This window comes from Pempheris klunzingeri, chromosome 9 (assembly GCF_042242105.1).
Source record: "Pempheris klunzingeri isolate RE-2024b chromosome 9, fPemKlu1.hap1, whole genome shotgun sequence".
Taxonomy (NCBI): Eukaryota; Metazoa; Chordata; class Actinopteri; order Acropomatiformes; family Pempheridae; genus Pempheris; species Pempheris klunzingeri.
In genome coordinates this window covers 15,554,766-15,569,713 of record NC_092020.1, presented here as the reverse complement: position 1 = coordinate 15,569,713, position 14,948 = coordinate 15,554,766, and the positions used below count along the sequence as shown (strand labels likewise).

Sequence of the window (14,948 nt, the reverse complement as noted above, 5' to 3'; positions counted from 1 at the left end):
AGGAAAGAGGAGGGCCTACCTTATGTACAAGGCCAAGACAACAGTGGCTTAGTGCAATTATCTGGAGCGTGAAGATCAGCCATGCTATGCCGTTATACAACCACAGACACAAAGGTGTGTTGGACATTAAACTTTACATAAAATAACTGCAAGCACTGAGAAGCAAGTATATAAACTCACACATAGAACCATGTGGTCATTGAGGTTACTTGTGGCAGTCTTAAAGTGATGATAAGTAAACTAACACACTTTGGGGTTACTTATACAATATTCTTAGTTTCAGAATACAAATTCAATACTTTATAAATTTGTTGTGAGACATAGTGCATTATCAGCTAGGGCTGATTCCACAAAATTTGGGCCGGAGGTGTTCGGTACAAAACTATGTAAAATACTCGTTTATCAAAGGTAAACAATGCAGCTTTCAGGCAGCCGGTGTCGTAAAGACGCTGCTCAAACATGTACAGCCACCGTGAAATGAAACCAAAATTCATCTGTCCGTACATCGGATTAATAATGGCAGCAGTGAGGGTGGAGAGTGAGTCGGACCAGTTGCTTGTGTGTCCCTTTGTGTTGCTCTGTGTGTGTGTGTGTGTGTGTGTGTTTGTGTGGTTGTGTGTTCTCTACAGCCTCTCGAAGCCGATGGAGCAGAGGAGGAAGATGGCGTAGAGGAGAATGAGACAGAGTCCCAGCCTGCGGTCCAACTTCCAGCAGTTCAGATGGACGCACAGGACCTGAGGAGGGGCGGACACGAGGAGCGAGAGCTTAATTTCCTGTTGCACTGTGCTAAATATAACTCTGATCACAGTGGAGGGCTGTGAGGCCTTTACAGGAAAAAAAGGTCAAATGAAAACCAGTGGTGTAGGAAAAACAGGCAGCTGATGTTGGTGCAGGCTTAGTTTACCCATGTCACACTCTAAAAAATAATTCATCAACTGAATTTTAACAACAGTGGTCGGACATAGTGGAGCGTGGAGTTCCACTGCAGGCAGTGCGGTGGTGCAGTGGTTAGCACTGCTGCCTCACAGCAACAAGGTTTCAGGTTCATGTGGACATTACATGATCTCGTGCTTGAGTGGGTTTTCACTTCCTCCCACAGTCAGAGACATGCAGGTTTGGTCTATTGGTGCCTCTGAATTGCCTGTAGGTGTGAGTGTGAACGGTTGTCTGTCTCTATGTATGTCTACATAATGATGTTATATAGATAATGAATGGATGGATGGACGACACAATTCTCGTAGCCAAAAAAAGATTTTCACATGTATGAAATATTTGGAATAAAAATGTTTAAACTAATCTTAAACTTTAACTCCTTTATCTTTGTTTATTTTGGCAACCATAATCATTATCATCTGTTTATCATTGACATGATATCAATACTTCATGTTTAAATATCACGGCTACTCACAGTAAGAGTGACTGAGGCCAACAGCAGAATCACTGAGTACACCAGGCCTTTGCTGTTGATTGTCACCTAGAGGCCAGAGATGACAAAGCATTAACATGTTCATTTAAAACCACTTAATTGTAAATTCCATGTTTTACAGAGTTCATTCAGCCTGATCAAAGTGTTGTTCTATAGTTAAATGCAGTAATTTACCAACAACATCCACACATACCTCTGACAAAGAAAGATATAACTTCATTTCTTCTTTGAAATGCTACAAACAGACTTAAAATCTCTTTTACAGACGCTTTTTTTAAACCCGTGTTGTGCGTTTCACACCGATAAGATATCGCTGTGTTTTTAGGATCAGAAAAATAGTAAGAGGAAAATAGCTGGTTTTACCACTGATCCATAGCTGACAATGAGAGTCCTCAGCGCCCAGGGGAAGCCCAGGCCCAGCAGCACATCAAAGATATTACTGCCAATGGAGTTGGACACAGCCATGTCGCCCATCCCTGCAACATGTGGCACACGCACACACACACGCACACGCACACACAGACAATGGAATTCATTAGAGATATATAGTGCAAATGATATTAGACATCCGTCATTACACACACAGCTACACTATTCTGCCTTTTTCTTGTGGAACACTGTCTCAGAAAGCACCGTGTGAATAAAGTTTTCCCAGTGATTTTTCTCATTGTATCCATTGTGTAATAATAATAATTTACCTTCCATGCTGCTCCATGCTTACATTTTTTATAAACTCAAGCCAAAATGTAATCAAGGCGCTATGATGTGGGAAAAAAAAAACACCTTACACTACACATTTCCATTAAGATGTCATGAAGAGGTGAGGAGGGGTTGATGCTTTCTAGAAAGAAAAATCTAATTTGAGCAATATGGAGCAGAAACTACTACTATTCGATCAAAAATTTAAGAATACTGCCTGATAACCTTGAGGGGGAAACACTGTTGCAAACTAGCTTTTAAATTTTGGTGTTTCACATAAATGCTTTGATATCTGTGATTCTGATTTTTCCAGAAAAAAATATCTGCGTTGAATAAAGGTTCTAGATGTCATAAAAGTATCCCACATTAGTCTGACAAAACACTAACTTAACGAAACTAAACTTAACTTCACCATTTACTTTTTCCAGAGCTTTCAGCTGCTGAAGACTCAAACCATGAGATGCAATCAAAGGTTCAGGAAAAAGATAGTGAGTGGACCTATTTCCAGAGTCAAGATTCACACACCTTGTCGGGCGACAATGAGGCTGGCCATACAGTCAGGAACACTGGTGCCAGCTGCCAGAAAAGTGATGCCCATAATGACTTCTGGGATTCCAAGTGTGTAGCTGATTATGGTCACCTGGACAGACAGAGAAAACAGGCTCCTGTATAAGCAGCATATATGTATATATATATATATATATGCATGTGTCTGTGTGTGTGTGTGTTTCGTACCATCCAGACCATGAGGTAGGAGAAGAAGGCTATCCAGAGCGTGGCGGACAGGAAGGTGAGCAGGTACCAGGGCTCCCACCGCGGCAGGTTACAGTCGGGGATGGTGCAGTGAAGCAGGATCCTCACAGGCCAAGAGAGCAGCCACTGCAGACGCACACACGAACCAGCTGAGGAAATGATGAGAACAGACACAAACACACATGGACACAAACACACAAGTTTCCCCACAGGGGTCATTACAGATTCATCTAAACCTCTAAATGATTCATGTGGCCCGGCCTGCGTGTGTCTGTGAGTATCTTCCCTTTTTAATTAGCTCCATTAGCAAAAAAATCTGTAAAGAGCAGGAAGCAGCTATGTTTACAGTAGTATCAGTGACACCGCAGCTTCTAACTGTGTGCCAGACTGCAGAGCTGCCAACACTCATAGACAAAAACCAAAGTTATCAAGTTGTCAACAAATGACATCATGTGCTGTGGTCAGGTGACTACATGCAGCTCAAGTCGAAATATTGCACTGCTCTATGCTGAGTTTTACTAGTCTACTGAATAACTAGGGAGAGCTTTTTTCACACACACATCATCACTGATGAAAATCCTATTTTTTAGCTTTAGTTGGTAAATGTTTATGCTGATGACCTCTTCAGTGTTCCTCTCCTAATCTCTGTCTCTTTGCAGCGCCATGCCACCAATTAAAACTTAAGTGTCTTTTCCTCCAACAGACGTGTTTCCAGTTGGAGAAAACGTTCTTCTTGTGCCACTTGATCTGGCTGTTTTCCAGCCTTGTGCAACTGTCTGTCCAACAGGATGCTTCCACTACAAGAACCTATTTGGGAAACTCAGGAACTCGAGCCGCCTTTTGACCAGAGGAATCAGGGACTAAATTTAGTTCCTGGTGCCGAAAAAAGTGCCTCTTCAGGAACAGTCGGAGCGAACAGACATTTGCTACGTTAACTTAACATCTGTAATCGGTCTTCATGGGTACAGAAGTGAACAAAAGGGACTTTTAGTTCCTGAGTTTAGTTCCTACAAGTCAGTCTTACCTTGTTAATTCTAGGGGAATTTTAAATTCACTTAAATTTAGTGGAGATGTAAGTCTACGAGGTCCTGTATGTCTTTATTTTAGCTGTCATGTCATGTGTTTGTGAGGTTCTGTGGAGGTGCCATTTTTTTTACTATTAGTTTCTGAGAAATTAAGTAATAAAAAATATTGATTTTGAGTTCTGATTCAGTCTGATGTCTGTCAGAAAACGTGACCTCAAATAATTTCTTTCTTAACAATGTGAAATAAATCTAAGAATTACTTGTGCTACAAGAATCATTCCCCACTCACCTGGTATGACGAAGGGTTTGAAAGGAACGTTCTCCTCCTCTCCCTCCTCTTGTTCTTCCTCTTCCTCATCTTCCTCTTTAGGCTGTGCTCCATCTGCTGTCTCTCCGCCTGTGTCTTTACTCTCCCCGTCTCCCTCCACCGGCTGCATGTCTCCTTCGGCCATCGTCCTGCTCTCCCTCCCCCACGGCCCGTTGGCACCCAAGCCTTCCTCCCCTGACGCTGCCCCCTCCTCGGGACCACCCCGAGCCCGGATCAGCCTCTGTCTCTGTGGGTATGGAGGACAAAATTATGTGAGAAACACTACAACAAGCTTGTGGAAATGACTTCTTCTGACTGTAGCTAACAACATGACAGCGGGCAGGAGGAGGAATCAGGCAGCAAGGCACTTTCCCCCCGAGGGGATTTGGAAAGCACTGATCAGGGCCATGGCACAGAGGAGGGGCAGCACTGCAGTCACACTTTAATTTAGCACTGGAAAAGGCAAGCACACATGCAGGAGAGCCGAGCGCACAGGGAAGCAGATTTGGAGATTGAGTTCTTGGTTGCGTTTGTGTTGGGGATAATATTACGCATTAGGCAGCGTTGTGTGTTTGTGTGTTTATCAGATGATGTTCATGTAATAAAAGCAAACAGGATATTGTTTAATATAACAGCACAAATCTTTCTGTCTACCTGCACACCTTCTTTACAAAGACTGTGAGTAGTATCTTACTGATAAATCATTACCAAATTTTACAAATCAACATGGCAACAAAGAATATAATTACACCAACATCACCAGCTATAAACTCAAAGGGACTTTAATTCCAGCACAAAATGACCAAAAGCTAAAACAAGAATCATGCTGGTTACTCTTCTACATTAACAAAGAATAAAGATACACTTTATTTTTTTTAGATAAAGGTAGTGATGGCAGCTAAATTTAGCCTACACACTGTGTGGTTACACCACACAAACTAATTCTAATATAGAGCTTACATGAATTGTTACTAAATATTTACGTTCAATAACTACAGTGTAACTGTTGTGAGACGTTAGCTAGCTGAGCTAACTGATAAAGCAAACATTAGCTTGCTAGTATATGTATATGTATGTACAGTGCTGTGAAAAAGTATTTGCCCCCTTACAGATTTCTTCTGCTTTTGCTTTTTTGTCACACTTACATGTTTCAGATCATCAAACCAATTTTAATATCAGACAAAGATGACCTGAGTAAACACAAAAAGCAGTTTTTAAATGATGATTTTATTTATTAAGGGACAAAAGCTATCCAAACCAACCTGGCCCTATGTGAAAAAGTAATTGCCCCCTAAACCTAATAACTGGTTGTGCCACCCTTGGCGACAACAACTGCAACCAAGCGTTTGCAATAACTGGCGATGAGTCTTTCACATCACTGTGGGGGAATTTTGGCCCACTCTTCTTTGCAGAATTGTCTTAATTCAGCCACATTGGAGGGTTTTCGAGCATGAACGGCCTGTTTAAGGTCATGCCATAGCATCTCAATTGGATTTAAGTCCGGACTTGGACTAGGTCACTCCAAAACCTTCACTTTGTTTTTTTTGAGCTATAGAGGTGGACTTGCTGGTGTGCTTCGGATCATTGTCCTGCTGCATAACCCAAGTGCGCTTGTGCTTAAGGTCACGAACTGATGGCCGGACATTCTCCTTCAGGATTTTCTGGTAGAGAGCAGAATTCATGGTTCCATCAATTACGGCAAGTTGTCCAGGTCCTGAAGCAGCAAAGCAGCCCCAGGCCATCACACTACCACCACCATGTTTGACTGTCGGTATGATGTTCTTTCTCCGAAATGCTGTGTTAGTTTTACGCCAGATGTACAGTGGGGCAAAAAAGTATTTAGTCAGCCTCCAATTATGCAAGTTCTCCCACTTAAAAAGATGAGAGAGGCCTGTAATTTTCATCATAGGTACACTTGAACTATGAGAGACAGAATGGGGGGAAAGAATCCAGAAAATCACATTGTAGGATTTTTAATGAATTAATTGGTAAATTCCTCTGTAACATAAGTATTTGGTCACCTACAAACAAGCAAGATTTCTGGCTCTCGCAGACCTGTAACTTAAACTTCTTTAAGAGGTTTCTCTGTCCTCCACTCGTTACCTGTATTAATGGCACTTGTTTGAACTCGTTATCAGTATAAAAGACACCTGTCAAAGGACACCTGAAACAAAATCGTAGACCTGCACCAGGCTGGGAAGACTGAATCTGCAATAGGTAAGCAGCTTGGTGTGAAGAAATCAACTGTGGGAGCAATTATTACAAAATGGAAGACATACAAGACCACTGATAATCTCCCTCGATCTGGGGCTCCACGCAAGATCTCACCCCGTGGGGTCAAAATGATCACAAGAACGGTGAGCAAAAATCCCAGAACCACACGGGGGGACCTAGTGAATGACCTGCAGAGAGCTGGGACCAAAGTAACAAAGGCTACCATCAGTAACACACTACGCCGCCAGGGACTCAAATCCTGCAGTGCCAGGCGTGTCCCCCTGCTTAAGCCAATACATGTCCAGGCCCGTCTGAAGTTTGCTAGAGAGCATTTGGATGATCCAGAAGAGGATTGGAAGAATGTCATATGGTCAGATGAAACCAAAATAGAACTTTTTGGCAAAAACTCAACTTGTCGTGTTTGGAGGAGAAAGAATGCTGAGTTGCATCCAAAGAACACCATACCTACTGTGAAGCATGGGGGTGGAAACATCATGCTTTGGGGCTGTTTTTCTGCAAAGGGACCAGGACGACTGATCCGTGTAAAGGAAAGAATGAATGGGGCCATGTATCGTGAGATTTTGAGTGAAAACCTCCTTCTATCAGCAAGGGCATTGAAGATGAAACGTGGCTGGGTCTTTCAGCATGACAATGATCCCAAACACACCGCCCGGGCAACGAAGGAGTGGCTTCGTAAGAAGCATTTCAAGGTCCTGGAGTGGCCTAGCCAGTCTCCAGATCTCAACCCCATAGAAAATCTTTGGAGGGAGTTGAAAGTCCGTGTTGCCCAGCGACAGCCCCAAAACATCACTGCTCTAGAGGAGATCTGCATGGAGGAATGGGCCAAAATACCAGCAACAGTGTGTGAAAACCTTGTGAAGACTTACAGAAAACGTTTGACCTCTGTCATTGCCAACAAAGGGTATATAACAAAGTATTGAGATGAACTTTTGTTATTGCCCAAATACTTATTTTCCACCATAATTTGCAAATAAATTCTTTAAAAATCAGACAATGTGATTTTCTGGATTTTTTTTCTCATTTTGTCTCTCATAGTTGAGGTATACCTATGATGAAAATTACAGGCCTCTCTCATCTTTTTAAGTGGGAGAACTTGCACAATTGGTGGCTGACTAAATACTTTTTTGCCCCACTGTAACGGGACACACACCTTCCAAAAAGTTTCACTTTTGTCTCGTCAGTCCACAGAATATTTTCCCAAAAGTGTGGGGGATCATCAAGATGTTTTTTTAGCAAGTGTGAGATGTGCCTTTGTGTTCTTTTTGGTCAGCAGTGGTTTTCGCCTTGGAACTCTCCCATGGAGACCATTTTTGCCCAGTGTCTTTCTTATTGTTGAATCATGGACACTGACCTTAACTGAGGCAAGTGAGGCCTGCAGTGCTTTAGATGTTGTTTGGGGTTCTTTTGTGACCTCCTGCATGAGACGTTGATGCACTCTTGGAGTAATTTTGGTAGGCCGGTAGTCCTGGGAAGGTTCACCACTGCTCCATGTTTTCTCCATTCGGGGATAATGGCTCTCACTGTTGTTCGCTGGAGTCCCAAAGCCTTAGAAATGGCTTTGTAACCCTTCCCAGACTGATAGATATCAATGGCTATGTTTCTTGTCTGTTCTTGAATTGCTTTAGATTGGGGCATGATGTGTTGCATTTTGAGATCTTTCAGCCTACTTCATATTGTCTATTTAAGTGATTTCTTGATTCTACAGCTCTGGCAGTAATCAGGCCTGGGTGTGGCTAGTGAAATTGAACTCAGCTTTCAAACGTGGTTAATCACAGTTAATTCATGATTTAACAAGGAGGGGGCAATTACTTTTTCACATAGGGCCAGGTTGGTTTGGATAGCTTTTTTCCCTTAATAAATGAAATCATCACTTAAAAACTCCTTTTTGTGTTTACTCAGGTCATCTATGTCTGATATTAAAATTGGTTTGATGATCTGAAACATGCAAGTGTGACAATAAAGCAAAAACAGAAGAAATCTGTAAGGGGGCAAATACTTTTTCACACCACTGTATATATATATTTGACATGACATTTTATCAAAATGTTGTTTAATATTGAAGCAAACTGGTAAGATTTTTATTACAAAAAACAACGTAGCCTATCTCAAATATCCTAATAATGTTAGACTAAATAGCGCCAGTTAGTTTATCATAATCAGATATTTCCTAGTAATTACAAACTGCATGAATAGTGAAGCCCCTTGAAATACAGCTTGTGATGCTACAGTGACTTTCTTCTGTGTTGATAGTGCATCCTAATTTAGTACATTATTATTAGTTTTTAAAACTAGCTACATAGATCTTGGGGAAGGCTGTACATCATAAATTTATGAACAGATTTATAAATATCCTGTACAACCTAGTCCAGCCAAGGGTGAGTGTGGTGATCCTTCATTATATTTACATTTAAATACCCACCAACCTAGCCGAAAAAACCAGGGGAACTTGGCGTTATGTGAAGGGTGTGAGCACGTGCAGTATACCTCGTTGATGATCATGCGTCCTGCCATGCGCAGGCGGGTGAAGGGGGGAAAATGCGGGGTGATGAGAAGGCGGAGGCTTGCCTCTGAGAAGGAGAGCTGGTGGGGGTGCAGGTTCAGCATCTCATCCACCATCACCACCCCTGAATCCTGGCCGGCCACCACACATGAATCTGGGGAAAGATGGATGGAGGTTAGCGGGAGATTAAATTGGAGAAGGAGAAGATAGAGTAATAAGACAAAGAGGACAAGAGTGATGGAGGGACAAACAGTGGAGAGAAAAAAATCTTGTCCATCAAAGTGGTCTAGTTCTATTTCAGCCTGTTAGAAATCCACAGGGGCACAGAAATGGGTCTGACTGGCAGCCTAAACTGTGTCAGTAGGTCTGCTGAACGCTGCTCAGACTTTTTCATGTTTTGGATGTACACATGCACACGTACAAACACAAGCTCCCTGCACCTGACTTCAGCGGAACCATGTCGTTGTCACAGTCTCCAACGCTTCCGACGGCAGTAGTCCGCCGCAGGCTGCTCAGACACGGCTGACCTGCCCTGCTGCAGTGTCTTTCTACAAGGCTATGCAGAGATCTGTTGAACCTACACAAGAGATAACACACATACGAAGATATCGTGTCTTTAGTGGGTATAGAGTATGTGATGGCTTGATACCAACAGGATGGAAATGTGAGAGGAGGAGAGAGAGAGAGAGAGAGAGAGAGAGACTCACTTCATGATGATTATGTAGATTCCATACATAGAGATCAGGATGATGGTCTCCCACCTAAAAAACATGCACACAAATCCCAACGTTGATTCATAAATACAGCATTCATCACAATGGCGATCAGCTATCTTGCAAACTGATATAACTGATAACTGTCTGATATCCAAACAAGCTAAATAAAAAAAAACTACAATCTTACCACATGACTTTTTCATCATAGATCACCTGCAAATAAAATCAAAATATACTTAAATTACACCTCGAAAATTCTGTTTTTACACCTCTTAACAAAGAAACATTAAGGTTGATTGATTGGCTAAGATCAGCTAATATATTGACATTTTCTTGCTCCAGTGATCCAGCCAACAAAATTTCATGCCAAAGAGCTTATTTCTACAGGAGGATTTCTTACCAGGATGAGCATCACGATGGACAGGATGTAGAAAACAGCGTCACGAAACAAAGGCCACCAGCTCAGAGAGATGGGCTGCAGAGAGAGGACACACAGTGCAAATAAATCAAGCACACGGTGCTCGATGTAATCATAACCATCACAATCGTGGGCCAGAAAAGTTCTATACTGGCAGAAAAATCTGCAAAATATCAGTTTGCTCTTATGTTTTGTGAGTTTTTATTTTGTCGTTTGCCCTCTTTTAGTTAAAAAAGTGAGATTAGTCCTCATTTTAGCTTCAGGTCTGAACACAGTGTTTGTACCTGTCCAGAGAAGATGCCACAGATGCCGATGATGACCAGGACGTTAAAAACAGCTGATCCCACTATAGTTCCCACACCCACGTCTCCCTTTGTAATAAACACCCCTATAAAAACAGAAGTGTAAGAAATAAATCATCAACAAAGACTAATTTAACATGCAAAGTGCACAAAATTAGACACATTATCTCACAAATATTGCATCTTCGGTTCATAACCAAGAGGGCTGGCCAGATGTCTTTTATCTTCTCCTACTGATTGAAGAATATTTACTGCATATCGCCTAAAGTCTCTCCTCATCTCCTCCTACTTATCAAAGACAGCCTTTTTTTCCTTTGTGAACAGATTATTTCAGAGGTGCAATATGAGAAACTCAAACCACATGGATTTAGAGGCAAATTTTTCAATCTCACAAATCACAGTAATACTGTTTCAAAGCCATTTTAAGAAGCTGCACAGAGGCAATAGGAGTAGAAATAAGTTTCCGAGATATGGTATATCCACCCTTGTAACCTGCCTGATCATATCCCGGATAAATCCCCAATAGTGTTCTAGTTTCTCACCAAAATATCTGTTTTGAATCTGGGCTAAATTTTCCAAATCCTGTGAACTACATCCTGTGAACAAGAAGCCTTTTTTCTACTTTTCTCAGTCCTAATCAGGTGAGGATTCACGTGATTGCAGATTGTTGAGGCGCCGATGAAGCAATCATTAGGTCAGCCCATTAGATTAGTAAGTGATTGATGAGAAGAGCTACGTACTGACCAATTAAAGAGGTGAAGAGCTCAGGGGCGGAGCTCCCAGCTGCCATGAAGGTTGCCCCGGCAACATCCTGACTGAGATGAAAGTTCTGGAGGAGAGATGGAGAGTTTCAACAGATTACTGGATAATGCTGGTGATATATCATTTTTCTTATTCTCAATAAATCCAAAATCAATGGAGTGATCCTACAAACAAGTGTTGTCTAATTATCCAAAGCCCGTAGACCACCATTATAGTAAAAACACATACATGAGCCCCTCAGTTGTACTGGCTGATTTGTTCCTTTATTATGATGAACATGGGCACTGTGGTTTAATTTGAGTTTGTTCCACACGCTGTAAATAATCACTTGTGCAACAAATGAGGATTAATCCACAACTAAAAATAGTCCCCAATGAATTCATATTTTATTCCTGTTTGAGTTATGTTTGCTAAAAACTACAGGGCCCAGCTGTTTTAGAAACCGAAAGGTTATTAAAGATGTATGTCTTCAGATAAAAGAAACGTGCTTGAGGCCGAGCGCCACAGACAGGCAAGTCAGGAGGCACTAACAGATGTATTAATGTTGGTTTATGTCTCTTCTCTCTATAAATGACAACTCCATTTTTACCCTTTATAGGTAAGTAAAGAAAACAAACAGATGCTTTAGTAAAAAATCCCAGTTAACTGCTGGGGAACACAGAGAGAGAATCAGGTTGTTTCTTATCTTAAAAACTATACTTCATCTCGTTATCATTTCTTTTTTATTCTCTTTATGGTTTTATTTTGAACACATTGGATACGTCTTTAGTTCATACCTCTGATACTTTCTCCAGTGATGGCACAAAGTAAACATCACACACGATGGCCAGAGCATGAAACATGTAGATAGCCTGTGAAATACAGGAGACGTATTATTGGCCACATGGCTAACATATTCGTCTGTTTGTGATTTCAGTGCAACAGCACAAAGCTGCTTTCGTATCAAAATCTGGCTTTAGCACTCACACAAAGGACATGCAGGAGTACCGCTCCGTGTCTCCTCTGCTCCAGAGTAAAGATGTCTTCAGGAAAATCACTGATAGCTGGGGAAGAGGTGGACATAGAGTAAACTCATGATGTATAAAGTGAGGGAAACCCCTGAACTACAGTAGAGCTGAGACGATTAGTGTGTTAATTGATTAGCTGATTCACAGAAAAGTATTCTCATAATCAGTTAATCATTTTTCAAGTAAGTGCACCAAACATTCCCTCGTTACAGCTTCTAAAATTTGATGAACTTGTGAAATCAAGTGGAGAGGCTGAATAGGGTAACAGGGTATTACATCATCATGAACCTCTGTATTTAAAGGAGTTGTTGTGCTCTTTGACCTCCTGAGAGGAGCCTCAGTTCTGTCCCACAGTCAAGGCTGAAAGCAAAAGGTGATCGCTGCTCCTCAGCTCTGATCGGCCTCCCACAAAATGTAAGAGATGTCAAATCAGTGCACGCTTTAAGAAGCATCTCAAAATGAATTTGCTTTGTGCATTACACTTTTATTTCTCCTTGTTTTTCTTCTGTCTCTGATCTCTTTCCCTTTTCTCCTTCCACTAATATAATTTGTAACTTCTGTTGTGAAATATTTTCTATCAGTAAAATTTGCTTTCTTGCTTGCTTGTGTTATCTAATTGTAAACTGAATGTATTTAGGGTTTTGGATAGTAATTTGAGGACACTGTGTTGGCATTTAGGAAATTGTGATTTGCATTTTTTAATCAGTTAATGAGGAAAAATAATCAGATTAGTGAATAATTAAAATAACTGGTATTTGCAGCTCTACCCTGAACCTCAGCCACTTGTAGGCGCACTTGCAAAATGTGTGTACGTGTGTGTCTTTGTTAGATGCGAGAGGGCTTGAGGGTAATGTGCTGCCACAGTCATGTGACTGAACCTGTTCAGCTGCACTACCGTATAATTGAGTTTTTTGCTCATCTTATGACTTCATGCTGCTACATTCAGGTATTTACACTAACAGTCCATTCCAGCTCTTCCCAAAAGCCAGTGATTCCTATGAAGTCAACCTTCAGAGGCATCTAATTTGGCCGAGTCTGACAATGCATCACAATCACCCTCTTCACAAATGTTGGGGAGTGTTTTACTGGACTGTCGCACATAAGATCAAACAAATGCCAAGACTCAAGGAGCCTTAAAAAATGGATGCTTTTAATATGAGGCAGTGCAAAACAATAATCTGGAAAGCTGCGTCCCAAGTGACTTTTCCCGTGAGGTTCCTCTGATTTCATCTGAGTCAGTATTCATAAAACCTCAGATGAAGATAAAGGTCTCAAACCACAGAGTGAAACAAGTGTGACAAAAGTGGGTACGATCCTGCACAGAGGCAACATTGTGATGTGTTATGACAGCCTGTCACATGATTTTGTTTGGACACCCTGATCAAACAGTATATTTTTATCATCAAGAGCAGGATGATGCTCTTGAAAATAGCAAAATGGTAACTGGAAGAAAATATCTTTTTGGCCTTGAAGTTAATCTGTGCTGCAGTGTCCTCTAGCTCAATATATTCTCCGTAATTAGCTACGAAATCTCTCCGTCTAACATCAGACTGTAAGATGCTGTCATTGTTTCTCTCTCAGCCGTTCAAACAGCCAAATAGATCCGAGCGCACACAAGCGATGAGAGGGTACTAATCAGCAGGTCATTACGTCAGGGCAGGCACTTTGAACAGCTCCAGATGCACAAGGCATCCGACCACAAATTCAGCATTCAGTTTCCTAGCAACTGGTTCCCCTCAAAGGCCTAACTGTGTTTAAACATCTAGATGTGCAGAGCTTGAAGAAATGAAGGATGAGGTGGAGCGGAGAAGCAGATCGATGCACGGAGAAGATAGACTTGGATTAAACAGATTAATAGAGATGGCACCGCACACTCTCATACTCCCTCAGCGCGCACGCACACACGCGCACACACACACACACACACACACACACACACACAGGTGTTAATAAACTCACAGTGAATTTAGATTCATTATTAAAATCTCTTGTCAATATTTAAAATGCTCTTCACTCCAACTCCACATGCTCACAGCTAATTATTTTTTCTCTTTTTTTGCAGGCAGATAGAAGAGATTCTCCCCCCTGTGTCTCTCTCTCTCACACACACACACACACACAGTAAAATATCTCACCAGATGTAGAAATACTGTCAGTCTGGTTGGTGTCTTTTTGCTGGATGATCTCTCTCTTAGACAAGGAGATGTCTTGATCAGCAGTGGGTCCACGGGAGTCTAAAATAGGGATTAACATAAACACCATTGATGAGTTATCCTGCAAAATACAGTAACTTCAGCATAATCACCACCCAACTTTGATGTTTGTTTTGTCTGCAGTTCAGTGAAATACTGATAATTATGAGGATCATTAACTGACAGACAACACAGCCAACTGGTGAGTTTGGTAGGGTGAAATCATGACAGCTTTATGTATTTTTTCCTTGAGAAGCACCTGAAACATCATGGAGGTGAAAGATCCAGGCGGCTGCGAGCAGACCGACCCCGCAGACGTAGAACCGGGGGAGCAGGCGCGTCTGCCTCGGTCTCCTCGGCGCCTTCATCCCGCCAGCCGCCGCCGCTCTCCGGGTCTCCGCTCAGAACATGCCGCCGCTGTCACAGACGCACAGCCGGTCCTCCGCTTATAGACTGGATCAAACTGGCCACTTGCTCTCGTTGCCCGATTTATCGTCTTTCAGCCGTTTTAGCTTTGGGCTCCATCCACGACACAGGAGGCTGTTTGATGGGTCCGGCCTGTCATCAGCACCCGTCGGCACCAACGAGGCATCCGCACGCTCAAAC

At 42.0% G+C, this 14,948-nt stretch overlaps 1 protein-coding gene across 1 annotated transcript; it reads right to left on the bottom strand.

Moving 5' to 3' along the window:
* Positions 1-623: 623 nt before the first annotated feature.
* Positions 624-14,710, bottom strand: slc24a6a (solute carrier family 24 member 6a). The gene is made up of 17 exons (XM_070836768.1): positions 14,602-14,710; positions 14,286-14,384; positions 12,110-12,186; positions 11,920-11,994; positions 11,126-11,210; positions 10,364-10,467; positions 10,062-10,136; positions 9,849-9,874; positions 9,653-9,706; positions 9,386-9,522; positions 8,930-9,099; positions 4,193-4,457; positions 2,861-3,027; positions 2,651-2,765; positions 1,790-1,902; positions 1,409-1,474; positions 624-734 (listed from the first exon to the last, which is right to left on the bottom strand). The coding sequence occupies exons 1-17, from the start codon at positions 14,708-14,710 to the stop codon at positions 624-626; spliced, it is 1,848 nt and encodes a 615-aa protein (XP_070692869.1).
* Positions 14,711-14,948: the final 238 nt, after the last annotated feature.

What these genes read in the sequence shown, in the direction of transcription:
- slc24a6a (XM_070836768.1), bottom strand. Translation starts at nt 14,710, where the DNA reads ATGAAGGCGCCGAGGAGACCGAGGCAGACGCGCCTGCTCCCCCGGTTC. An exon ending in ATCTACATAATCATCATGAA is followed by an intron (nt 9,523 to 9,652) that starts GTGAGTCTCTCT and finishes TCTCTTGTGTAG; the next exon opens with GTTCAACAGATCTCTGCATA. An exon ending in TTGTCAGCTATGGATCAGTG is followed by an intron (nt 1,475 to 1,789) that starts GTAAAACCAGCT and finishes TCTGGCCTCTAG; the next exon opens with GTGACAATCAACAGCAAAGG.